The sequence below is a fragment of the Mya arenaria genome, chromosome 5 (genome assembly GCF_026914265.1).
Source record: "Mya arenaria isolate MELC-2E11 chromosome 5, ASM2691426v1".
Lineage (NCBI taxonomy): Eukaryota > Metazoa > Mollusca > Bivalvia > Myida > Myidae > Mya > Mya arenaria.
The window spans coordinates 10,839,509-10,867,060 of record NC_069126.1 but is presented as its reverse complement, the minus strand read 5'-3'; the positions used below and the strand labels follow the sequence as shown (position 1 = coordinate 10,867,060).

Sequence of the window (27,552 nt, the reverse complement as noted above, 5' to 3'; positions counted from 1 at the left end):
TGTGGCTCAATTCTTTGTTGACGCATTTTGACCAAAGCACTTAAACACGAGTTTCGTTGAGCAGAATTTTGGCGGTCTACATCATTTTTTCATTGTCTTTTAAAGCTACACTCTCACAGATTGACCGTTTTGGAGCCAATTTTCGCGTAAATGTCTGAGAACCAGTGATATAAGACTGCTAACAAAAGATCCAGATAGTTCGATAATTTATGATTGTGCCGAAAAACTGATTTTTCTTAAAGCGTTAGTGACGCTTTTAGCCACAAAACTTCAATTTTCTTTAACTTCAAAATATTAAAAACTGTTATCTGATATTTTATATATCAACGCAAAATTGTGTTCATTCCAGGACAAAAAATATTGCTGTGCACTATGTGCATGCGCTGGGTATTTTTTTTTAATTGACAGCTAAGGATGTGGCTGTTTAAAGATGAACTCTTAATCCCAAATAAGATGTAACACAATTAATGCAATTGTTTTAATTTACTGAAAAGGATGGAACCATATCGAAAATAATGGCCCTTATGAAGGATACTGTGTTTAAGTTGAAAGAAGGGTGAAGAAAACATGGTATTTTTACCTCATGAGACGATAGTTGATCACTGTTAATAGTTTAGCACTCACCAGTACCATTTGTGTGCGCTTTCTGCTATTGAAAACATGGTTACATCTTTTCACAGCCATTAATATTTTCCATCAATGCAGTATTTAGTAAGTAGTTAAAGGTTTATATCTCAAAATTTATGTTTGTTATACATATGTATGCATTAATTTTAAATACGAGTGCCACTTTAAGCAAACAAACAAAAATTCAGTGTCAAAATGTGCGCTACTTTGGTAGTTTCTCATTCCAAAGCGAAAATAGATCAGAATGGCGTAAATAAAACGATGTCTTCCTCGAGTTTCAAGTTCATCTCTATTTACTCTCAACACAAAATTATGACACATAGTATCTACTATTACTGCAGAATAAGAAGGGGATCGCCAAGTTCGAATTAGAATAAGAGACGTGAATAACAAACCAAAGTGAGTTATAACGACATTCGTTCAATGTCAAAGCTGAATTTTGAACACTAGTTTGACATCCCTGTAACATGTAGTTCACGGCTACCATACTGGGTATCTAACAACAGCCACAAGTGTAACAGCACGACGCCCCAAGATTTGCATGTTTACCTCGGAACTGAAAACCACCAACCCTAGCAACATGGACATCAAAATTGAATCAATATTTATACAATAAAGAATTCGTCTTTGTTTCATGTTAAACCAACATTTATACAATAAAGACATTTTCTATGTTTTATATGTTTTATGTTGAACCCATATTTATATAATAAAGAACTGTTCTTGGTCAGTTGTATTTGTTCCATGTTAAACCAATATTTATACAATAAAGACTTCGTCTCGCGGGTGATATTTTGTTTTATGTTGAATCCATGTTTATAAAATATACAGACCTCGTATCGTGCCTTTCATTTTGCTTTATGTTGACCCATATTTATACAATATACAGACCTCATATCGTGCCTTTCATTTTGCTTTATGTTGACCCATATTTACGGTATACAAAGACCTGTCCTCGGTTTTATTCTGTTTTACGGGTTTAGCATTTGTTGCGTGTAAGAAAGGAAGGTCAAACTAATAATGTTTTTTTCTTCAGTTTAATAATCACTTGTAATTATTCATTATGCATTTCATATTATTTGTATCAAAACACAAATTAAAAAATAAATGAAAATGAACACAAAACACTAGAAACTTTATATTATGACAATGCAATCGTTATATTACAATGTGTCTTTGAACTTATTCAACATACACGTCACACTAGACATTTTCCCTTAAAGATGCGCTCTTACTCACAGATAAGATTTACCACAACAAATACTATTGTTTTAATATTCCAGAAAGGATGAACAAATGTCAAAAACAATTGTTTTTATGAAGGATACCGAGTTAAATTTGAAAGAAATGAGCATTAAACACGGTATATCAACCTTATGAGACTATAGTTAACCACAGTAAATATTTTAGCGTTCACTAATCATTTAATATTTTTGAGCTTTCTGCTATTAAATACACGGTTACAATCTTGTTAGCAGTAATTAATAATTTCCATAAATGCATTATTTACTAAGTAGTTAAAGGTTTATCAGTCAAAATTGATGTTTGTTATACATGTTTATGTATTGATTTTGAATAAGAGTGTCACTTTAAAAAAACAATACATCGTTTTATAGTGATGACGGGGTATATTTCTTTAATTAAAACTATTTTATATACTGTCATTTTCGAATTCAACAAAATGTGAATTACAACAATCTCAAATACAGCGAAACTGAGCACATAATCAACCACGAGTTGGTTTTGAAGGAAGATGCCGCACCCTTGGGAGATTTGGTTGTCGGCTCTAGAAGCCATGATTCCACGTTTAGCGAGTTACACAGTTCAGTGCGACACTTCTGTTCACACGCTGGGTAAACCCCTTCCATCGCGCAGCAGTTTGCCCCGGTACACAATTCCTGGGGTGGATAACATGAGCGGTAGACAGAACGCACTTGGGTCCTTTCTGAAAATATGATTTAAAAGTTAAAAAGTAAGTACCGCCAGCTGGAACAGTATTCAATATTATTCTTACCCCTATATTCAGATATGCCTCAGTGATTCCATTCACTCTATTGGCAAGTTATTTTTACAGTCTAATCAAAACAGTCAGATTCTACTTTTAAACTGAAGTTAGATCGAAGTTGGTAATTGAATAAGGCAATATCGTACTTATCATTGCCCTTAGGCACCCCTCATTGATACCATTGGTCAGTTATTTATATAGAGTCCAATCAAAACACTTGGATTCTAATCTTAAAATTGAGTAAAATCTGGTAGTTATGGAATACACATAACATCAAAAGTTATTCAAAACCGTAAATACTTTCACACTCTATTTGAAAAGCGCATTTTCTCAAAGAAGATAACATGTATGTGGATTAAAAACATGCGTCAAGACTCCAAAGAAAATTAATCGACAGCAAAAACTGTACTTGTGAACAACTTGTTGTTTTTTAACAATTACTCAAGTACATCATTTTGCTCTAAAATTTGTTTCTTTAAAATATTATCAACCTTTTAAATCATGCAAATCTTTTATGTGATAAAATGATTTGAGATCGAGATCGAGACTTGACTAGTTTTTTGATGATATTTTGGCCTGATGTTTTTTACTTTCAAAATATTAACATGTACACCAAATTTCCTTACGAATGCACCTTTTCTAAAGTCCATCATATTTGAAGGACATTCTCACTAATCTGACTCAGACTGGTCCTAGATGGACAAGATCTCTCTTATTTCGTCCTAGTTAGATATTATGTGAATTTCAAAATATAATTTATTAAAATTTTAATTGACACTTATTTGAATTGCTTTGAAAACTAGCCTAGGTTGAAGACCGCTTTTGTGTAGCACTGGTTGGGCGTCTGGCAAGGAAGAAGAGCCTTTGATGCCGCCTTGGAGTCGTTTGCGCATACGTAATCGACTGAGGGATCGCCGGATATGGTGTAGGAACACGAGTAACAGTCGAACGCTTCTGAAACATGATTATCATTCATGGGAAAAGTTTCTTTGTTCATAGCGGTATGGAAAGAATGATCAAGTATTTGACAGTTCACTAATATTTATCTTTGCAAGAACATAGAAGTGGAGAATGTCATTTTACACACATTATATAGACACACTTATCATATGAGACAGATATTTTTAATGCTACAAAAGCATATTATATCACGCCTCCAAAATAAATGACACAACACCATTGGTCCAGGACTGGTCACGCGGTGACCCCATATTTTGCCATATTGGGACATCAAATGGCGCCTATTTTCCGATTCCAATGAATAATGCGTTGAATAAATGAAATATGTGAAAACAACTTATGTTACGGGGTTAGGTATGGTTTCATGCGCCCCGTATATCCGATATAGGGTCACCTACCAACCCCGTGACTTATGATATTCTGTTAACATCCGGTTAAAATCATCGAGTTTTAGGCGGTACTATTGCTAATTCCTCTATGAAAAAGAACCAAATTTGTCATTTTTTTAGTGGCTGTTTGGTTTTGTTATTGAAGGCTATATGTAGAAAGTGTTTTTAATTACTTGTGTTCATAAAAATAATGCACATTTTTGCAAGTATTATATCAATAGAGGCAAGAATGCACTGTTTAACCACTTCCCACGTCATGCGGGTCTGTATACATTTTCAAACCATTTGGTGAAGTTGCAAAAGAAATGTCATATTTTTATAAGTAATTTTCTCATTATACTTACAAGATGTAACTTATGATACAGGATGCATTTAATACACTTTATTACACGGTGACTTCAAAGAATCAACCATAAGACCCAGCCGAATTACCAGCAAAATCCACATTACTGCTTACCCTTTAAGAATATATTCTTTGTTTTTATGTTATGGGAATTAGATTTTGATCATTCTGGTACACTTTTCTGATTTAGGGATTATTTCATTTCCAGAAAGAAACATACGTCGAGTCAGTTGTGAAAAGTTTAGATGATTATCTTAAAAACTAAAACAAGTCAACTTAAACTTTTTGAGTTTAAAATCACTTTTTGCTCTTATAATGGCAAACTACTGTTGTTTTGTAATACAACTTGATTTGCATATAAACAAAGAAAGATATTTATTATTTAAAATTTAAGTTTTATTTAGAATTAACAGATGATATTGATACAGATAATATATGATGAAATATTTTATTGCTAGGCAACCAACATATTTCCTGTATTTCTACCTTTTGCTCAAATCCAAGCAATATTCCACATCCATTACCAAGAGAAAGACATAAACAATATGAATGTGATATGTTAACCATCATTTAAATACATTAACAGGATACACTCGCTAAAACGTTCATAATACATTTAAATTTGTTACAGGTTTTTGGATCCCAAAACAGGACAATACTTCTAGAAACAAGATTGTAATACCTGCATGGACGACGAAGAGACAGAAGCAGAAGACCACAGCGAGGACGAAGGAGGCTTTCTGGTCCATGGTTGATATAATCTGAAACTGAAATCACAGAAATAATTGTATGCCTTATCAATGAGCGTATAATAAGATCGCTTTACGAATATATTTTAGAAATCAACCTACATTTTCAGCCAAATGACATATAAGCAATCTTTAAGTACTAGGCTTGATCATTAGCAACTTTCGTAGGTCCACAGACTGCCACTCATCCGATACACACACCCTATGTTATTGAAAATGTGTCCGCAAATGCGGTTGTATTCTTAGTCAGTTAGATGACCTGAATTAAATCTTAATAATTAAGAAGGCTTCGTTTGCTACGCTTATTTCGCTCATTCTTAAACATTAAAGATGCACTCTTACTCCCAAATAAGATTTATTACATGTAATACAATTGTTTTAATATACCCAAAAGGATGAATAAATGTCGAAAACAATGGTTCTTATGAAGGATACCGAGTTTAATTTGAAAAAAAAGGCGCGGAAAACACGGTATTTCTACCTAATGAGATGAAAGTAGATCACAGTAAATATTTTAGCATTCACCAATCATTTAATATTTTTGAGTTTTAGCTATCAAATAAACAGAAACAATCTTGTTATTATTAATTGATATTTCCATAAATGCATTATTAAGTAAGTAGTTAAAAGTTTATCACTCGAAATATACATTTGTTATAAATGTGTATGTTTTGATTTTGAATAATAGTCACTTTAAGAATCACATCCATTAGCTATTACCTCATCCATGCTCTATCTTATAACTGTGTTATGAAGCAGAGAAAGACTAAATTTTTCTATAGTGTTATCTCTAAATACATGTTATTATGTGATGAGAATACAATCACCTGTGAATTTGTGAATTCATACCTATAAATAGATTGCAATATTTTACTAAGATATTTGCGAGAAAATTATAATTTACTAGTAATACTAGAAACATAATTTCTTATATTTAAGCTGCACTCTCAAAGATGAAGCGGTTTTACAACTCTTTTTTTGAATGAGCCGTTTTAACGTAAACATCTGAGAACCAATGATATAAGACTGCTGACGAAGGATCAGATCGTAGTTTTTAACATTTACCTTTGAAAATTATCTTTTTATCCCGAAAAACTCATTTTTTAACGTTAATAACGCTTTTAGCCACTAAACTACAAATTTCGAACGTAAATATTAAAAATTGCGAAAAGATATTTGGTTACCAGTCTTATATTATAGGTTTCCAGATATGTACGCAATAATTGTTCAGTCCAAGGCGTAAAATATAAAAAAAGTTGTCAAAACGGTCAACGGTTAAATATTCAGCTTTAGCAGGACTCGTTTACGTTTGCAAATGTCAAACACCGAACAAAAAAGTTTTCATTCAAAATGTGAGCAAAATACTTTTCTTCAATGATGATCCATTAAAAGTGCAAATTAGAGCTTAGGTGTTATTAAGTATTTTGAAATGAGACAGAAAATCCCATATTTGGCAAAACGCTCCAGTAACGCTAGTGAAAATGATTTGAATGACTTAAGCCTCGGAATAACAGAATTCTGTAGAGTATTTTCTAGTCGCTGTTAGGTGTGTTGTTCATAAAAGTAGTAAAATAACTCAATTTGATTTTTTTTTTAAATGTTGCTAAATAAATCTAAAAACTAGTCACTTTAAGTACAAGTATTCATTTGCATTTCTTGATAACGATAGTATGTAGTTCAATAATGCAGGCGAATAAAAACAATAACATTACATCACATTATACAAGTTTGTATTTCATATCTATATTACGATTTGAATATATGTACAAAGCGTTACATTTAGAAAAACGGTAGTAAATTTATAGAAAATGAACAAGAGCGCATTGGACTACACAACACTATGTACATCAAGAAATAAATTAAAGTAATTTAAACACTTACCTTTTGTTTTAACTGTAGGGAGTTAATTTAAGATATACTTCACACACGCCTGCTCATAACACAAGCGATTGATCAGAACACTACTAGTTCTACTAGATGATTTTATTCTTAAAAAAGCACGTTAAATCGTGATGTTTAACGCATACTTAATTTTGTTTACTCCTCCGCACGTTGTACATGTATATAGTATTTCCACACAATCATGACTAACTTAAGTATGATCTATAAACAATGACCATAGGGCGTATCAATATCTTTCTACTTATCATGCCTTTACATTGTTTGTCAAGAAACGCATTCACAAAGCACATGGTCATACATGGCCTTAATGTTTTTTAAACCCAAAAAATTCACATTAAAACATTCGATAGTTTATAAAATGTAACTTACCTTTTAAATTCAGCTGCTGTTATCAGAGTATCGTATTGTTTAAATCAAAATACCCAGAATGTTATCATCCGATTACAAAGTACTGATAAAAAAGCATGTAACACAAATATGGTTGTCAAACGATATGATATGCAAATTGAACATGTAGCCCTAGGCGATGCTACATTGTTACGCATCCTACTAAATATAGACATTAACAACAATTAACATATTAGCATGCATTGTTTCAAGTTTAACAACAGTAATTGTAAAGATATACTATTTTTACAACGTTTAGAGATGAGCGTATGATTTAGTTAACATGTATTTGAGTTGCCGTGCAATGTATGTTGAACTATGTTCCTGAAACTTTGGAGGGGGAAACATTTGTTTTGTAGAATAAAATGTTGCAGTAAGTCCAAATTCGTACTTAATCTCACATTTATATTTTGTTGTTGTTTCGTTGTTGTTTTCTTTCGTTTTTCGCGAAACAAAAATGTTATTAATAACCTTATTCAACTTCAAATTTAAAATAAAAAGAAAGTGAAATAAAAAAAATCTTATTATTCCAATTAAAAGTACGAACACTGCCATTCAGGTCTCTGTGTGCATTTTGGATGGTACTATTATAAGCGATTATTCACTGTTTATGGGACAGTTAGATCGAGTGTCGAATAATTACTTAGCTCAGCAAATTTACGGATTAGTCAGCTTCATGAAATATGATAAGAAATTCCGAGGCTTTGTTTCTGATGGACATTTTTATTTATACAAAATACGGGCTCAAAGTTGGGTTAAATGACATTATGACTTCAGGTTCTTTTCAACTCAAGGCATGTGACAATCAATTTGAAAACAATACAAATACACCAGAGTTAGTATGTGATCAATTGCGTCATAAATGGTCATAAATGCTACGTCGGAGGGCAACATTTTGCTTCGAATGAAAACTTTAAACAAAGATAACTTCACTATTTTGTCACCATTTATGCGCCCGTTTGTAAAACAGGCGGCGTCCATAATGATGGCCTCCAATTATTTAGAAGCCTTTATCTAATTATCACCAAATTTAGTCAAATTCTGTATTGGCATAAAATCTCGGGCAAGTTCGATAACCAGCCATTTCGCTCTAAAAACTCCAGAGATATCGCCCTTTAATTAAAAAACAGCAACACAAAATTGGTCTTTTCCGCTCAATAACTATAGAAGCCTTTGTTAAATCATCACCATATTTGGTCAGAATGTGAATTCGCATTATATCTCGGACAAGTTCAATAACCAGCCACATTGCTTGAGTCACTAGAGAGAGTTATCTCCCTTTAATTATAGATATTACCTCAAATTAGTATTGTCCGATCAATATTTTTGAAGCCTTTGTCCAATCATCACCAGCCATGTCGCTTGATTCACTACAGAGTTATGTCCCCTGAATTGACACAAACTGTTTTTACAGTGTCCGCTTTCTAAACTTGGCTTGATGTACAACCACTTATCACCAAACTTGTGTCCTCAAACGAGAACGGGCGTATTTGGTCACATTTGGCGCTCTTAAAAGTAAAATTAATGTTAGTCGAAGTTTAACCTTCATTCTCTCCACTTCATTGAAGTAATTTTGTTTCTTAATCCCAATCTACAGAAGCCATGTTATTTGCAACATGGTTTTCACACTGGCACTGGATTTTCAAACTCAATCATTTTTTTTAAATATAAAAAAAATCTTATAATTCCAAATATAAAATTATAATACCAAAAAATGTGAAAAAAATATTGAAAAATTATATAATATCTCAAATGTATACACATGGACAGTTTGTCTGAATAAACTAAAACTAAACATAATAAGTTACGATCATAATTAAAATTGCAAAATAATAATCAAAGCATTGTTTTCGACCATCCGTTTCAAAAACCAACAAAATTCCGAGATGGAATGACCTCAACGCAAATGATTGCGAATAGGTCAAAGTCATTGCCTTTTATTTGTACGGTAAACTTAAATTATCTAAACATGGAAACTTCGTGCTTTAGCCAAACTAAGATACGCTTTGTTTGTGGTTTACTACGTTATATGGTATTTGCATTATATTTTATTCTTTAAATTGAAGAACAAGAACCAAACCTCCTTGCTTTTTGTTCACGTGGTCTAAGTCGCAAAAACACCCTCGCTACGCTCGAGTATGTATTTCATAGAACCGTTTACTCGTTCTATCCTACACATATGCAAATAATAAAAAACAACAACACAGCAACCTTACGAAAAATAATATATATATACATCAAATGGCGATTTTTCCTCGCTCTTGATTTCCATACATCTGGCCGGGTGGAACATGGAACGATGTTAGCTGAAAGTGGTTCATGCATACAGCTAAAAAGTGGGTGGAATTATTAATTTCAGGTAAGCAATCAATCATTAGGATGCAAAAATGTGTTAGTGCATTTTAGATATTAACATTGAGAAGTTTTATCTATATTGATTAACCATTATAATATTTCTGTATGAATGACATTTTTAAATACCAACATAATGACGTCACTTTCGCGGCATAATGTAACAAAAAGAGGCGAAAACAACAACAACAAAATACTATGATTAAATATCAGTTTGTTTCTAAAAGCTGCACTCTCAAAGACTTGACGTTTTACAACTTTTTTTGTCTTGGAATGAGCATCTTTTTGCGAAAATATCTGCAAACCAGTGATAAAAGACTGCTGATAAAAGATCAGATCGCAGATTTTCATTTTCCGTTCCAAAACTTATGTGTTATGGCTAAAACCGTTATTAACGGTTTAAGAAAAATGCCAAAAAAAACGCATAAATTTTTTGAACTTAAAAATCAAAATCTGCGATCTTATTTTTTTGTCAGCCGTCTTATATGACTGTATTACATGAATTTTCGCATTACTTGGCTCGTTCCAAGACAAAAAAAAAAGTTGTCAAAACGATCAATATGTGGGAGTGCAGCTTTAAATTACGTATGTCAATATAAAAACGGTTAACATTTTAATAAAATTCGTAACATATTTTTGTCTTTAAAATATAACTTTAACAGTAGCATTTATTTTGAATAAATTAATAAAACTATGAGCAAGTATTTTCTGTTTTAAAATAAACTGACTTGTTTAAAGAAAAATACAAGAGACAGATAAATAAAAGCACAGGACCATATTTACAAACGTCAGGAGTCTATGACTGAGACTAAGGCTCAGTAAACTGAATTCTTAAATGTTTCATAATATCTATAATATAACTGACTTTGATAAAAGGCGTTTGTCTGATTGAAGAACATAATGTTTGTAACAGCTGATACAGCACTTTCGACCATATTTATTCAAGTTATGACATTTTTACAGCAAAATTTAAAATTTTGCTTTTCTCAAACGCAGGCCCAGCTCATTTGGAGACCAAACCAAATAAGATATTAGTTAGGGATATAAAGTTATTTATATTACACAACATGGACGACTGGACACACTTGTTCTATTGAAAGAAGGCAGGGGTTTGTTAACGGTCTTACCAAAGTGTGCATAATATGATTGCAACAAACAAAACGGGGGTTAATACAAAATTAACAAACAAAATTAGCAATTGAAGTATATAGTTTAGTGAGTCTTCAATCCGTTAAATAACTTTTTTATCTTTAAAGTTATGATACCAATGTAAGGTTCAGATCGAAGATATGTGCTTGTTGCCACATACATACAGTTTTCCAAACATAAGGAAAAAGTCCACTTAGCAGGCAAACCAAATTACGTCCTCCCCCTGTATAGTTTGTGCCTTAAAGAGAACTTTCAACAAACTGACGTTAAATAAGCACATTTTTATCATTTGATGGCTACTATATATAATAGAATTTCCTAAAATATTTCTTTTTAATATCACTTACAAAAAGACACATACAAACCAAGTGAAATTCATCTTCAATTTCATTGGAATCACAACATAGGCACTATCTTTGGTTCTGTTCAATGTTATTACTAGTAGGTGCACAGACAGTCATAGTCTACAAAAGAAAAATCGTAAATATCGTATTTATAATGAATAATTGCGACTGGTCGTTTAGATGCATATGGAAAGTGCAACTAATATTGCACTTAAAGCTGCACTCTCATAGGTATACCATTTTTAGCTCGACTATTCGAAGAAAAGGTGGGCTATACTACTCGCCCTAGCGTTGGCGTTGGCGTCGGCGTCCGGTTAAAGTTATAGGACAAGTTGGGATTTTCACATATAAGTCCAATACTTTTCATTCAATTGAGTTAATACTTCACACAGTTGTTCAGGGCCACCACATGATGAGGTTAGATAACTCCATATTATTCTTTACACAGATTATGGCCCCTGATTGACTTTGAAACTTAGGTTAAAGTTTTAGGGCAGGTTGGGATATTTATAAATAACGTCTATACTTCTATACCCTTTGTTCAATTGACTTAATACTTCACACGGTTACTCAGGACCATCACACAATGAGGTTACATAACTCCATATTATCCTAAATACAAGTTATGGCCCCTGATTGACTTAGGTTAAAGTTTTAGGGTAGGTTAAAGTTTTAGGGCAAGTTGGGATTTTCACTTAAAACTCCAATACCATTCATTCAATTGACTTAATACTTCACACAGATGTTCAGAGCCATCACATAATGAGGTTAGATGACTCCATATTATCTTTTATACAAATTATGGCCCCTGATTGACCATGGAGCTTAGGTTAAAGTTTTAGGGCAGGTTGGGATATTGTTTAATAACTTCTATACCCTTCATTCAATTGACTTAATACTTCACACACCATGTTTAGGACCATCACCCAATGAGGTTACATAACTCCATATCCTTAAAACAAGTTATGGCCCCTGATTGACTTAGGTTAAAATTTAAGGCAAGTAAAAGTTACCTAGGACCATCACACGATGAGGTTACTCCATATTATCCTTATTACAAGTTATGTCCCCATTCTCATTGACTTAGGAACTTACTTAAGTTTTATGGCAAGTTGGGATTTTAATAAAAAAAACTATAAAAGAACTATACCGTTCATTAAATGCACTTAATAAAATTCAAATTATTTAAGACCGTCTTACAACAAGAAACATAACTCCGTTTTAAGCCTTAATACAAATTATGGCCCTTGAATTTTTAATATTTTTTTTAATTTTTTTTTTTTTAATTTCCTTTTAAAGGCATATTTGTATATTCTTAACCACATTTTCATAATGGGAAATCAAGTTATTTGAATGACTTGCGTCATTGTTTGGGCGGGCTGGTGGGAGGGCAGCATCAAAGTCACCTTATGTATCGAATAATTTTAGTTTAAGTTTTACATAAAGAGACCAAACTTGGTATTATTACATCGATATTGTATTCTAAGTCAAAGCGGCGTTGTCGAGCGCGCTGTCTTACGACGGCTCTTGATGATTTTGTTGTTTCCTCTAGTAGCTTACACAATGGTCGGTGTCCGGTTAAAGTGTTAAGGCAAGTTTGGATTTTCACTTATAAGTCCAATACCCTTCAGTCAATTCACTTAATACTTCACACAGTTGTTCAGGGCCATCACATAATGAGGTTAAATAACTCCATATTATCCTTTATACAAATTATAGCCCCGGATTGACTATGGTTAAAAGGGCAGGTTGGGATATTTATCAATAACTTCTATACCCTTTATTCAATTGACTTGATTCTACACAGTTGTTCAAGGCCATCACACAATGAGGTTACTCCATAATATCCTTAGTACAAGTTATGTCCCTATTCTCATTGACTTAGGAACTTACTTAAGTTTAAGGGCAAGTTGGGATTTTAATAAAAAAAATCTATACCCTTCATTCAATTGACTTAATACTTTGCACACTCAATGACGACCATCTTACAATAAGATTACAAAACACATGTTTTTGTTTAAAAAGTTTTTCACATTATATAAAATGGACATTTTGTAATAGTCTAGTATAACAAGCATTGTCATAGAAATTAATTAGTCAATATGTTACCGCAAAAGTACATATTATTTGAATTTGTCACCATTGTGCACTCTATGCCTCATGGGTCTACGACCTTCTGGTTTATTATAAATAAAATTTGAAACTTGAAACTTATAATCCCCACGGGGTAACGACTGACAATTCGGTTAATGCAGGCCATGCAGATCATTCAGAACATGTTCAAAATACGTTTCAAGAACACTTGTTGGCGGAATGGTACTTACAGAAAATAAACAAGGCACGTTTTCACATTTTCAAATTGAATGCTCTACAAAATGAAAATCTGGGATGCAATGATTTTGGTCATGTATGGAGATGTAGGTCATTATATGGAGATCATCCTTGATGTCCTTTTTATTGCACAAAATTAAGCTTTAATATATATTTTAAAAAAACTGTTCGTACTACATGCCTTGATAGTCTGCACAAATCCCACCGTTTTTATAAGTATCATAACATACTCAGTGTCTATGAAAACTCCAAAGTAAGTTTCCCAATGGAAATATGAAGTGTCCAAAATTGTGAGCACAATTATTTCATTGTACATTCTAATTGTAAAGGGTTTCCAATCTCAAAGATTTTGTCCGTGTACTATTTAGTCCATTTTCACAAAGCTGGCATTTGATTGAAACAGTATTTATTCTTTATAAGTACATTTAGCAAATACATACATTACATACATAATAATTAAGGATTGAGGAGAAAGCTAAGAGCTAATATTTATACCTCTCTCGTTATCCGAAGCTTGCATTTGTAAGCATTACTGAGCATTGATATTTCTCCTCCGTGTGATGTAACTGAAGCTGACCTAAATTTCATGGAGATACATTGTCTTAAACATGGGTGGAAAAGTGACATACAGAGTAAGACTAAGTGACCTAGATTCTGACCGGACATGACTTTTAATCGAAATCGTATGAAAACACTCTGAGAAGATACAAGTTCATGACGATTTGGTAGAACATGTGTTGTTTGTTTCCGATATTTGACATTTAACGAACTGACCTGCTTTTTAATTTGACAACACATTTCGGCCAAGTTACTGAAAATTGGCTGGACAACAAGTTATATAGTTATATAGTTTAAAAAAAATGCAGGTTGACCACAGGCAATTACCAATCATAATAGGACACCAAAAAACTAAAGTATTTACATAAATATTTCAATGTAAAGAAACATTCTCTTTTTCAATTTTATGGTTTCCTTCTTGTCCTGGAAGCCGGTGTCTGGATATACTTCATGACCAGATTTTTTGTCTGGATTGCCCTGTTCAACGCTCCGTTGCCACCATTTTCTTCGTCAGAGTTATTCTTCCGTACACGGCGTACTACTTTTGATCCCCTTTTCACGGAGAATACGACTTGTAGGACAATCAGAGCAACTGAGAGGAGAAGCACAATCAATGCGAGAATAAGATTCGCTGTCGGATTCGGTCGGCATGTCGTCAGAGGGGTTTGACTCATGTCGGCAATCTGTTGCAAACAAGTGCTGATCGGGAAGACTCCAGAAAACACCAACGAGAGAAGAAATCCGATGACGTTTATCCAGAAGAGCATCCATTGTGTACCAGCCTTAAATTTAAAATCATCTGAAGTAATAGAACATAAGGTGTTCTCAATAACATGCATAGTATGCTAGTAACAATTTGAGTCAAAGTTGGACGATAAAGTAAATACGTCACTCCTAAATTAAAAAAAAAAATACATCTGCATTTGACTAGTAACGTGAAAAAAAAAACCAAACTTACCATAAATGTCCCGTGCATAGCATGTAAACACTAATTCAGGCAAAGCACGTTCTTACAAATTGAAATCGCCGGAATTGTATAAGTCATTTTCAGCAAGACCCTTTATAGCGACCTACCCATGTTATGCGCCTGAAGCAAACAGATTCCCTTCCGTTCTCAAGGGGTTTGCTGGCCTCACGTATGAATATGACAGCAACCACAGAGTAGACCAGGCCCTGAATAAAAACATGTAGCTGTTACTGCACCTGAGTTTTGAAAAAAAAACTCGGCTTGTGCCAATACGATTTAAAATGTAAGAATAATTTACCTGAATATATCAAATAGCCATAGTGTACAAATAAAAAAATATGAAAAGTTTTTTTCAAAAAAAGGTTGAAGAACAATTAAGTTAAACTTTAATATTCTTTGATCTATGATTGTGACACACGTGATCACAACATTATATAAATCACTTCCGTTGGCATGACTTTACACGAGACCGTGGTCTCGGATGGACCACCCGGAGGAAACCCACTTGTTCTGCTTGGTTACCGCACACCTAACTCACATGCGAAGAACAGAGACATGTTGATATTGGAGTAACGATCAATTTTTCTGCGACTACAGGGTAATGATTCTAATTGAATTACAGTATTCAATGGGACACATACATTTTAGTAAGTGAATATAAAATGCATATAGAACACAAATTAAACGCACCGTTATTCCAAAGAAGCAACCTCCTCCAACACTAGCGGGATACTCATAATATGGCGCAGTTGCGAGCACCGCCGATAGCCCGAACATGAGCAGACAGACAGACATTGCAACAATGGCCACCATGAGGCGCCGTAACACCAGCAGAATCCGCGCTCTCTCTCCTAGGTGTAATATATGAATTGTTATTTATTTACATGAGCTGGTCAACAGTTACGTTTTTTTGTGTAAATATTTTCATTTAGATTAATGTATTTTATTTCATTTAGATTTGATATTTATAACACATTTATCGGCTAAAAATTGAGAGAAGTTTTGTTAAATGATTGTATTCGACTCGAGTAGATTTTTTTAAATTTTGATTTCGGCAATTCGTTGCGAGCAAGTATTGATCAAGAAGACTATAGCACCTCGTGAAATCCGAATCGGAAATAATCCACTCGCGTCAAATACAACCTACCGGATCAAAATGTAGTACTTATATCTTAACATGTTTCACTTTACGCCTATCAACTTCCTTTTCCGTTTTTGCATTTAGGCCACAACAAATTGATTATTTGTTCGTCGGATTTGCCGCACCTAAAATTCGAAAAACGGAAAAAAAAACAAAAAACTTTTTGGCCGCGCATATTATCTATTTTCTACTTCTGAATTTCCTCTATTTTCCGAATTTCTTTTACTTAGAATTTAAACCTGCAACGTCGACTTTGCCGTTTTTTGAAGGTATTTCCATGTTTTAAATTCTTCGCGAGCAAAATTTCCTCGTGTCAGAACAAAATCAGGTCCGGGTAACCGCAAAACAGCCGATATTTGTTGACAGTCTTTTTTGTCGGGAACATTTTGCAGTATTTCCGGTATTCACCGGCATTAATTTTCAGGTTACTTTCAGTTTTAGTAATGTAAAATACACGTCAGTGTCAAAGTCAATGGATTATAGTCTTCAGTAAACAACAACAGTTTCACAGCGTCGAAGGCAATAATTATTTATGTGTGTTTTAAGTAATTCATTGTCTTGTACTTAAAATTTAGTGCTAAATAATAAATAAATCGCATTTTGAGTGCAAGACTAATATTAAAATACACGGACATACGACTTACAACCATTTAACATGTTTTCGTGAGTAATGTTTTAAATTCTCAGTTTTCATATACTCATAATTGTTATAAACAGATAAAAATAGTACGACTTGTAAATGATTAAGAAACAGTCTGTATTTATGCACCAGTCAGGTGGCCCCGCAGTGCCGGATAAATGCGGTGGATTTACCCGGGGTTGGCTGGACCGAAAGTCAAAGTCCCCGCTATTCCCCCTGGAGGGTGGGTGGGGGGGGGGGTGCGTGTTGTTTTCTTTGATCGATTTGTAGAAAGTGGCCTGTTATTAAAGTGGCCTGTTTCTTACGGGCATTGGAGCTATGGAGGCCTTCATGTATTTTTTTTTAAGGCACGGACCTATAAACCATAGGTTCGTGGTCATGGCGTTGTCTTGAAAGGGAAACATCTTTATTCCACCACCTGCTCTAATATAATGACCGATGCCACATTTGCAGATTTGTTTGATATTGCTTCAATTATGTTGTCCCGCAATTTAATCCACAGCGTCTTTTTTAGAAATGTTCTCTGTGTTATTAACATTTTCGATCTTCTGCCATGTCAAAGTCACTACAATCTTCTGCCATGTCAAAGTCACTACAATTTTATATGTGCTTCAAGAGGTTCAGACCATTTAGACCTGCCCCAATATTTAGAAATGCTCAAATGATGAATTACTTTTACTAGTCTAAAATGTTTTTTTTGTAATAGTAAGTTAGATTATTACGGAATGAATCGATAGATTTCTTTTGGTCTTCGAATGATTGCACGTTACTGTGAGGAATGTTGTCTTTACAATATATCCACGTTTAAATTGCTGATGAAATGAAAGTTAATAGTAAAGCGCTGGATCTTATTGCCATGTGTTAAATATGGAGATATATTTTCATGCCATACAACCAAAACCTTTTCATTTATAACTTAGAACCTTTGTTTGCAATTAAAAAGCATTGTATGATAAATTTGGTAAGAAATAAACATTTTTTTTTAATTTTTCGCTTTGCATTTGCCTTAAATTTTTTAAAAAAGTATTTTTATTTGTTTTTTTTCGTTCGCTCGCTCCTGCTTTTTTTGGCAAAATCCGTATAACGAATGATAAATTTGTTGTGGCCTTATATAAAGAGAAAAGATAATTGTTTTGGCGTTCACATTTGGCGTTTATGGATTTTTGATTTCACTCGGCTAGCCCCTCTTGATGGCGCGCTGATGTTTCATTTGGATGGCAGTACGAGCTAAACTTTAAAACAGTGAAACATAGCAAATGAAACAGTGAAATATCATTTTTATTTCACTGAGGAATTTCTATAGACCACAATGATCACTCAATTTTCTGTTTCTTTTATAATACTGAAGATAAAAGATGTGTCCATATCTTTCATGCTTTTCGACGAAATATGGAGTTTTAAAAGGGAAATAACAACAGTGAGAACATCAATTTGATATTTTCACTGCAAACTAAGGATTGATAATATCAACTTTAAGAACTACTTTTTAAATCAAGTGCAATTACTTCCCTTTGATTAAAGCCAAACACAGCACTTTTGAACCAGTAAATGTTGCCCAAAATAATGATTTGATAAAAAAAACGGTTGCATATGTTGTTATGTGTAAATAAATATATTTTTGCAAATAAATAAAGGATATTACTGTTTCTTTTATGCTTATTTTTGGAGTTTCATTGGTATTTCAATTTATTTTCTTAATCATCCCCTTTTTGAAAAGGTTGTTTATTACGCCACTATCCGTGGGACGCCCCTCACGTGAATTATATATATAGCTGATGACGTAGCTGTCATTTTTCTATTTCCGGTTTGTTGAGAAAAAGTTCTCTGAAATTCTTTTTAAAGTTAATTATTTGCTCCTTTTTTAGTGCAAAGATTTTATGAACAGTAATCAATGAAGTTTTATTAGTGCAAAAATAACGTAAACAGTTTTATTTTAAGCGGGACATGAATACATAACCAAATTACTACGCCACCATTTATTGAATGAAAATTTGAAAGGTCGAATGTGTTAGCAAAACAATTCTGGAAAATCATTGGATTTAAAATATTTTCCTTAGCTTTAGAGTGTGTTTCATGATACATGGATATTAAGTCATCTTACTGTCATAGACCAGTCTGTTTTGCTTGAAGACAGGTTGATTTTAAGGTAATGATGAGTGCCACGCTAGTTTGTTGACAGTTTTGAGGCGTGTGTTGGGTAAAAGAAATACAGTTAAATTGTTGTATGAAATTCCGGGAAGTTCGCGTTACGTATTACAACGACAAGCAGTTCAAAATACATTTGAACGATGATATAACATTCTATTTATGTTCGAACAGCTGTTTTCGTCTGTTATTAGTTTGGTGTGAAAGCAAATGTTCGAACATTCAGCTTCAAGATCAAGAAAATGTTTGTGTAAATATAGAGCACATTTGTTTGTTTAGTGTAGTATCGTTATTTATTTCACCGATTGAGCACCAAAATATGTATTTCAAGAGAAGCGTAGCCACGAGTGAAATATTTACTTTTGCTGCTCACGATGTGAAATAAGTTACGATCTTACACTGAAACCAGGAAGTTTTCTTTTATTATTTGTCTCAAAAGATATAAAATGACATTAAATTGAGGATTTTAGGAAAAAAACGCGCCATATTGTATGCGAATGTTGCGTCATTTCGGAAATGACGTCGTTTAAATTGCGTGCTGACGTTTGATATGGACCGGAGAGCGGGCTCAATTCCTAATATTCATTTTTCTTTCATGCCTTTCGATGAAATATGGGGTTTAACCAGTGAAATTACAACAGTGAAAATATCAATTTGATATTTTCACTGCAAAATAAGGAGTGAAAATATCAACTTTCAGAACGACTTTAAATTCCTTTGTTACATGTACTTGCCTACTAGACTTCAATAAATTATGTAAAAAATATGTTAAAAATATAAAAGAAATGTTTTATAAATTTAGATAAATATATAATTGGAAATAAACAACTTACCGTTTATTACCGGTTATCTCGTTTATCAAACATTTTCCTGATCTTTGAAGCTGAATGTTCGAACATTTGCTTTCATACCAAACAAATTACAGACAAAAACAACTGTTCGAACATAAATAAAATTTTATATCATCGTTCAAATGTATTTTGAACTGTTAACCATTGGAGTACGTAAATTGAGCTTCCTGGAGAATTCACACAACAATTTACAGATAGATCCGATATTTTTTACCCCACCCACACCTCAAAATGTGTCAACAAACTAGCGTGGCATTTACTCTTTATCTGGAAAACAAACATTTTAAAGCGAAACAGACTGGTCTCTGACAGTAAGATGACTAAATATTAACTTACTATAAAAACACACGTACATGCAGTCTTAAACTCAGAAAAATGGTTAAAATCCAATGAGTATCCACATTTGTTTTGCTAACACATTTGACCTTCCAAATTTTCATTCTTTAAATAGCGGCGTAGTAATTTGGTTATGATTTCATGTCCATCTTAAAATAAAAAGTGTTTTCATTATTTTTGGAACATATGTGCACTAATAAAACGTCATTGTTTACTGTTCATAAAGCTTTGCAATAAAAAACGAGCGAATATTAAGCTATAAGAATGAATAGCAGAGATCTATTTCTCAGCAAACCGAAAGTAGAAAAGTTGACAGCTATAATTATGCATGAGGGGCGCCCCACGGGTAGCGGAGTAAAGCCCACCCTTTTCAAAAAAGGGGGTAATTCAGAAATAAATAAAAAACAAATAAAACTCCGAAAATAAGCATAAAAGAAACAGAAAATTTGTTTATTTCAGTGTAAGATCGTATTTAATTTCACTCGTGATCATAAAAAAAACTACATTTTCACTCGTGGCTTCGCCACTCGTGAAAATATGTTTTTTATGACACTCGTGAAATAAAATACGATCTTACACTGAAATAAACAAATATCCTCTATTTATTTGGCTGATAAATAAATCGCCGAAAAGCATATAATACTACATGATATTTCACTGAAAGCATTAAATGTCATATTTTTAGATCAATTATATAATATCTTTACGTAATCCTAATAATAATAACAACAATACAACATACCTTCACTCATGTTTTTTTTTTAAATAATATCTCCTCTGCTATGTGATAATACTTCAGTGACAATCAATTTTCAAAAATAACACGATCGGACGATTTCTTTTGTGATGAACTTAGACTGTAAGATGTTATTTGAACGCAATTGAAAATTTGGGAGAACAGATGTCTCATTTCAATTATGAAATATTAACAATCGCTATATAAATACTAACACCCGTGGGCATTTTTGTACGATTACCAGACCTTCAGTTTATACCGCTATCAAAAGACAAGAACAATTTGTTCTGATACTGCGTTCTCTTACCATGGAAAACAGGTGAAATATGTTCATTGAACATAATTCGATTTGATGCTGATGCTAAAGTCGTCCTCTCGAATGTTTTTACCTTATGTTACTCTTCCTCACTTACCAAACACAGATATATCATGAGCAACAACAGTAGCAGCAACAACAGCAACAACAGCACCAACAACAATAATAACAACAGCGATAACAACGATAATAACAACAGCAGCAATAGCAACAACAACAACAGTAGCAACAACAATAACAACAACAACAACAACAACATTAACAACAACAACAACAACAACATTTAATCAGAGGAAACCGATATTTAATCAACGTGATCATAAACAAAATAAATCAATCAAAGTGATCCATTGCAAATAGGTGTTTAACCACAAGCGCTTAGTGATTGGATTATATGTGGACACACGGTGAAAGGTTGAAGTTCACGTCTTGGTTGTTTCCATACACTTCCCTCAGTATAGAATAGAGCGTAATGTCGTGGTTATAGATGTTGGTCTTACCGGCGTACTCAGTACTGCACGCCGTGGAACCACATCTGCATGTAATATATAATATATTGATGTCGTGTTTATAGATGTTGGTCTTACCGGCGTACTACGTTCTGCACGCCGTGGAACCACATCTGCATGTAATATTGAATATACTGGGATGTCGTTGTTATAAATGTTGGTCTTACCGATGTACTCAGTGCTGTCGCTGTGGAACCACATCTGCATAAATTATAAAATATTTGCCTGCGTGTTATATAGAATATATAGTGATGTCGTATTTATAGACATCCATTCTCCATGCGTACCATGTGCTGCACGTCGTGGAACCGAACCTGCATATAATACAGAATATAGTGGGATGTCGTGGTTAAAGACGTTCATCCTCTCGGCGCTCGCCATGATACACGCCGTGGAACCGCACCCGCATGCAGTTAAGTGCATGTAATTGTGAAATGTCGTGACTAATGATGTTGGTCTTCCAGGCGTACTCCGTGATGCACGTCGCGGAACCACACCTGTGCGTTATATAGAACACAACACGATGTTGTGATTGTATAATGGTAATCCCGGGTTACTCCGTGCCGCAACAAGTTCAACCGCACCTGCATGAAATATAGAACACAGCACGATGCCATGCTTATAGATGCTGGTATTTCCGGTGGATTCGCACCAGCGCGAAATATAGAACACAACACGATGTCATGCTTATAGACGTTGGTATTTCCGGTGGAATCGCACTAGCGCGAAATATAGAACACAACACGAAATCATGCTTATAGATGTTGGTATTTCCGGTGGAATCGCACCAGCGCGAAATATAGAACACAACACGATGTCATGCTTATAGATGTTGGTATTTCCAGTGGAATCGCACCAGCGCGAAATATAGAACACAACACGAAATCATGCTTATAGATGTTGGTATTTCCGGTGGAATCGCACCAGCGCGAAATATAGAACACAACACGATGTCATGCTTATAGATGTTGGTATTTCCAGTGGAATCGCACCAGCGCGAAATATAGAACACAACACGATATCATGCTTATAGATGCTGGTATTTCCGGTGGAATCGCACCAGCGCGAAATATAGAACACAACACGAAATCATGCTTATAGATGTTGGTATTCCGGTGGAATCGCACCAGCGCGAATTATAGAGCACAACACGATGTCATGCTTATAGATGTTGGTATTTCCAGTGGAATCGCACCAGCGCGAAATATAGAACACAACACGATGTCATGCTTATAGATGTTGGTATTTCCGGTGGAATCGCACCAGCGCGAAATAAAGAACACAATACGATGTCATGCTTATAGATGTTGGTATTCCAGTGGAATCGCACCAGCGCGAATTATAGAGCACAACACGATGTCATGCTTATAGATGTTGGTATTTCCAGTGGAATCGCACCAGCGCGAAATATAGAACACAACACGATGTCATGCTTATAGATGTTGGTATTTCCGGTGGAATCGCACCAGCGCGAAATAAAGAACACAACACGATGTCATGCTTATAGATGTTGGTATTTCCAGTGGAATCGCACCAGCGCGAAATATAGAACACAACACGAAATCATGCTTATAGATGTTGGTATTCCGGTGGAATCGCACCAGCGCGAATTATAGAGCACAACACGATGTCATGCTTATAAATGTTGGTATTTGCAGTTTTCCGCGCTGCACGCCGTGAAAACGCACTGACATGATTTATAGAACATTGCGTGATGTCGTGCTTATAGATGTTGGTATTCCCGGAGTACTCCGCGCTACACGCCGTAGAACCACACGAACATGATTTATAGAACACTGCGTGATGTCGTGCTTATAGATGTTTGTATCGAATCGAGCATCAATGGAGCTGCCAAAGGTGTGCGTCAAGCATGCGTGAATAAGCGGAATTGCCATGGAAATACTTGCACGTACACGTTCATCTGAATTCCATTCACATTGGCGTTTGGCCCGCGTCGATCGGCGTTCATGAAGACGCTGCTCCCGACGGCAAAGTACTCCTCTTCCGTCTGCATGGCGTACTGTCCTGGCGCCCAGGCGTGATTCCCCTGAGCAGCTTTAAATGCGTTTGTTATCTAAAAGAAAGGGAGGCTACTCGTTGTAAACATAGGACAGTGTGATCTAGTCGTAAAGATATTCACCCTTTATCCGCAAAACCTTGGGATTGAGTCTCACCATGGCTCAAAAAGGACATAAGTAATGCTTTTACCCAAGAATCCAACTATCTTACAGAGCCCTGCCTTTATAATCGAGCTAGATTTCACGCAACAGCTCCTATATAAAACCTGACGCCCTGATTGTATTCGACAAATTTAAACATAAAACGTCTTCAACACACTGGACGAGAATTATACTTAAATGTGTTCTCTGAATTTTACAAGACACAATAGTTTACTCTAGTGAGCATCCATCCAGCCAGTCCGTAGAGTTTAACCGTGTGAGCAAACTCGTGGACGAGAATGTTGGATCTGCCGTAACGGTATGGGTCATTGTCGTTACACAGGATGTTGTCGTCTAGGATTCCGGTCCGCTGGCCCCCTGCTCCCGCCAGTTTGAAGTACTTCCGGCCGTCAAACGTACACGACGCACTGCACTGCCCGGCACAACCTGACGGGGCGGGAGAAACACTTATTAATAGTTAGATGACATGAAGTAATTTCTTAATGATTAAGAGTAGGCGGAGTGAGCTTAGCGAACGGAGCCACTCTAACTCATTCTGAAATAACCTCTAGTCATATAACTGACTTAGAACACAACCTCATTGGCTAATACATTGTCGACGCAAATTCTGACGCAGGGAATGTGTATCGGATGAGTGGCAGTAGGCGGACCTTTAAACACCCGCAAAAGTGGAAACTTTTAAAGTCTAGTACTTAATTATTGCCTATCTGCAATTTTATTGGCTAAAAATGTAGGTTGTATTTTAAGGAGAGATACTAACAACAGCGGCCTTTTCAGACATGAAATTCCTGATAGTTTAAAATAATGTGAGTAATGTGTAATACGTGTTACCAACTGTGGAAATCGATTACATTATTTTGAAAACAAGTACAATGTAAATGTGAATATGACTCGTGTTTCTCAACGATGAACAACTTTCAAAAAGTAAACAGACGGATTGCAAACTCTTGATATCTTAAAACAATGTAAAGGACATACACGCATGGTCTTGTTCACAGCATCCGGCCGGGTTGGCGACGCTGTAATATTCGGGGAAGATAGTTATATGCTCCCAGGATGTGAAAATACCAACAGTAGCATGGGAGGCAAGGCGGTTGAATGTGGCGCTCGACATGTGACTCGTCATACGATGGATTATTTCAGCGCCCTGGAGTAGAGTGATTGATTAGTTGGTTAATGAATGTGGTCAATTTATTGATGTGTTGGTTATTTGATATTTTTTGGCTTAAATGTGTCGGCATAATGAGTGAATTCTTGATTTAATAAATGGATAAATGATTGATTGATAAAAAATAATTAATTAGTTGATTTATTTCTTGATTAATTGGTTGGTTCAATAAGTGAGTGAATGATTGATTGAATAAAAATGAATGATTGATTGATAAATTAATTTGTTGATTGAACTGTTCATTATTTTGCACGGTATTTGAAACAAACACTTACTTTACTTTAGTCATGATTTGTTAGTTGGTAAAAAGAGGGAGTGAATGGTTGTTTGAATGAAAAACGTATGACAAATTGCTTGGTTGATTGATTACTTGATTGATTGCTATATTGATAATCGATTCTTTATTTCGCACGATATTTGACATAAACACCTATATAACTTTAGTCATACCGTATTTAGGGCATGGTCGCTGACATGGGTTGTGGCGTCAACCCTGATCCTGTAGCCCCCAGGGTCGTTATGGTTGACGGCATTCTTGCTCACATATCGTGTCTTGTAGGAGGCACGCAATAGCCGTTGTAGGGAGGGATGTTGGTCAGTCCTGGATTGGACAAACCAAACAAAAGGTTAAAAGTATTACAATACACATACTCAGATTCGAGACGTTAGTGAAATTTGGTTCATAAACTCGTCGTCAGAATACTGTGTACTATTAAAGACTTCCCTAGTCCAACATTGTCTTGATAAACGTCAAGTTTGTCTAAGTCTGGATTTAATTTAAAACCTACCATAATCATAACTCTAGCATCATAAAGGCAATGAATAAGCTGTTGGAATTTTGTTTCAGTACTCTTTTCGACAGACCTGCACATGGTGGTAACATATTTCTTACAGCGGTTGATTAACGAATTTACCACTTAACAAACTGTGTAGTTCACCTCAAAATACTCATTCAAAAAGAGAACAATATTTTGTTTTTAGAAAATAGCAAGGAATAACATTTCCGTGTCGACTATAAACAATCTCTTGAGATCATTTTAAGTAAGTACAACTTTCTAATGTGGGCGAATTATTGGTGCAGTTCATTGTATTTTCAGTGGATTTTACCCCGTAAGTTTGGCACGTTCTTAAAGTAAGCATTATACTATAAATCTTATCACACTTTTATGAAGATCTGTGGCCTAACTTTCTCTAGAATAAATTCCATTTAACTCATATTTATTTTTTCTCAAGTTATTCAAGAAAACCTCCATTTCCGGGCGAAAAGGAGTCCATAACGTGGGGCGTATTCACTAGCACCTTGAGTCTGAATTAAGATATTTATTCTCAGAAAAGCTAAACTTTCATCTTGTTGTGAAAATGCTTTCATAGAATTAAAGATGCTGTTGTACATATTACCAATAATTTGTGTTTCAATCAAACAAACATCTTTTGTGAATAAATGTAATATTTCAGATATTATGAATCAAATAAACTCGGTATCTTTCACAACGACCATTCTCTTTGACCTTTATTCATCGTTTTTTGTATATTAAAACAATTGTATTAATTGTGGTAAATATTATTTGGGAGTAAGAGTGCATCTTTAAGTAAATACGGATACAATGGCTATAGGTATTTAAGAACAGTTGCTTACGAATTAACTGGAATCACAACGCCGACGGGGTCCCACGCCAAGTATTCTGGCACCGGCGGTGGAATGCATCCAACATCTGCCCAAAAATGTCAATAACAGCAATGGTCTTCATGTATTTTTGTGTGTAAGAGACATATTAAAGATAAGTTAGTAAAATAGTTTCAACTCACCACTGAAAATAACAGCAACGAGAATTATACCGAAAAGTGTTGTTGCCATCTTGGCGGTCGCAACTCTAATGTAAGATTGAAGTATGAATTTGAATAATAAATCTCATTTCGGTCACTGTGTACTTCATTTTATCTTGTGCTACTATATGCTCCTTCACACATTGTCATACATTTTGAACGTGCACTGTCTGCCCCTTGTTTGTCAAGGAGTGTTATTCTAAATTGCAACTGAGATATCATCGTCGGTACTTCCTTCTGTTATGCACCAGTCAATTGTAGCCACGCCCCCCAGGTCCGGGGGTATACCGGGGATAGCCGGGGAAATGGGTCGTGTTTTGACCTTTCAGGTCGCCCCGCAGTGCCGGGTGAATGCGGTGGTTTTGTCTTCGCGCAAAATATAGCGGGGAATTTGCCTTACCTAGGACTCCCTTCCCTGCAGGGCGGAGATTTTACCCGGGGTTGGCTGGACCGAAAGTCAAAGTCCCCGCCATTTCCCGGACCTGGGGGTGGGGTGGGTGGGCGTGGTTACAATTGACTGGTACATTACACTCCATACATACCGTGGGACAATTGACCGACAGAATCTCGTTTAAATGAATATGCATTAGGCAGGATAGACAAGTCTTTTTTCTAATGAATTTGCATGTTACACTTAAATATT

General features: G+C 34.8%; 3 protein-coding genes across 4 annotated transcripts; all 3 read right to left on the bottom strand.

Annotated features, from left to right (window-relative positions):
* Positions 1-1,648: 1,648 nt before the first annotated feature.
* On the bottom strand, positions 1,649-7,491 carry LOC128235010 (uncharacterized). 2 transcript variants are annotated; one of them, XM_052949685.1, is made up of 4 exons: positions 7,345-7,491; positions 5,007-5,091; positions 3,437-3,586; positions 1,649-2,572 (listed from the first exon to the last, which is right to left on the bottom strand). In XM_052949685.1, the coding sequence occupies exons 2-4, from the start codon at positions 5,071-5,073 to the stop codon at positions 2,316-2,318; spliced, it is 474 nt and encodes a 157-aa protein (XP_052805645.1). In that variant the 5' UTR covers positions 5,074-5,091; positions 7,345-7,491; the 3' UTR covers positions 1,649-2,315. The 2 variants fall into 2 exon arrangements, with proteins under 2 accessions (XP_052805645.1, XP_052805646.1); XM_052949686.1 differs by lacking the exon at positions 7,345-7,491 and adding an exon at positions 6,955-7,119.
* A 7,009-nt stretch (positions 7,492-14,500) lies between these two features.
* On the bottom strand, positions 14,501-15,858 carry LOC128234520 (uncharacterized). The gene is made up of 3 exons (XM_052948778.1): positions 15,754-15,858; positions 15,171-15,269; positions 14,501-14,878 (listed from the first exon to the last, which is right to left on the bottom strand). The coding sequence occupies exons 1-3, from the start codon at positions 15,856-15,858 to the stop codon at positions 14,501-14,503; spliced, it is 582 nt and encodes a 193-aa protein (XP_052804738.1).
* A 5,652-nt stretch (positions 15,859-21,510) lies between these two features.
* Positions 21,511-26,940, bottom strand: LOC128234519 (uncharacterized). Its single transcript, XM_052948777.1, has 7 exons — positions 26,922-26,940; positions 26,722-26,797; positions 25,536-25,686; positions 24,896-25,064; positions 24,132-24,343; positions 23,651-23,811; positions 21,511-21,763 (listed from the first exon to the last, which is right to left on the bottom strand). The coding sequence occupies exons 1-7, from the start codon at positions 26,938-26,940 to the stop codon at positions 21,619-21,621; spliced, it is 933 nt and encodes a 310-aa protein (XP_052804737.1). The 3' UTR covers positions 21,511-21,618.
* Positions 26,941-27,552: the final 612 nt, after the last annotated feature.

What these genes read in the sequence shown, in the direction of transcription:
- LOC128234519 (XM_052948777.1), bottom strand. An exon ending in CTGTGAACAAGACCATGCGT is followed by an intron (nt 24,344 to 24,895) that starts GTATGTCCTTTA and finishes CCGCCCCGTCAG; the next exon opens with GTTGTGCCGGGCAGTGCAGT. An exon ending in CTGGATGGATGCTCACTAGA is followed by an intron (nt 23,812 to 24,131) that starts GTAAACTATTGT and finishes CCTTTCTTTTAG; the next exon opens with ATAACAAACGCATTTAAAGC.
- LOC128235010 (XM_052949685.1), bottom strand. Translation starts at nt 5,073, where the DNA reads ATGGACCAGAAAGCCTCCTTCGTCCTCGCTGTGGTCTTCTGCTTCTGT. An exon ending in TCTCTTCGTCGTCCATGCAG is followed by an intron (nt 3,587 to 5,006) that starts GTATTACAATCT and finishes ATCATGTTTCAG; the next exon opens with AAGCGTTCGACTGTTACTCG. An exon ending in AAAAGCGGTCTTCAACCTAG is followed by an intron (nt 2,573 to 3,436) that starts GCTAGTTTTCAA and finishes TCATATTTTCAG; the next exon opens with AAAGGACCCAAGTGCGTTCT.
- LOC128234520 (XM_052948778.1), bottom strand. Translation starts at nt 15,858, where the DNA reads ATGTCTGTCTGTCTGCTCATGTTCGGGCTATCGGCGGTGCTCGCAACT. An exon ending in GTTGCTTCTTTGGAATAACG is followed by an intron (nt 15,270 to 15,753) that starts GTGCGTTTAATT and finishes GTTTTTATTCAG; the next exon opens with GGCCTGGTCTACTCTGTGGT. An exon ending in GCTTCAGGCGCATAACATGG is followed by an intron (nt 14,879 to 15,170) that starts GTAGGTCGCTAT and finishes TTTAAATTTAAG; the next exon opens with GCTGGTACACAATGGATGCT.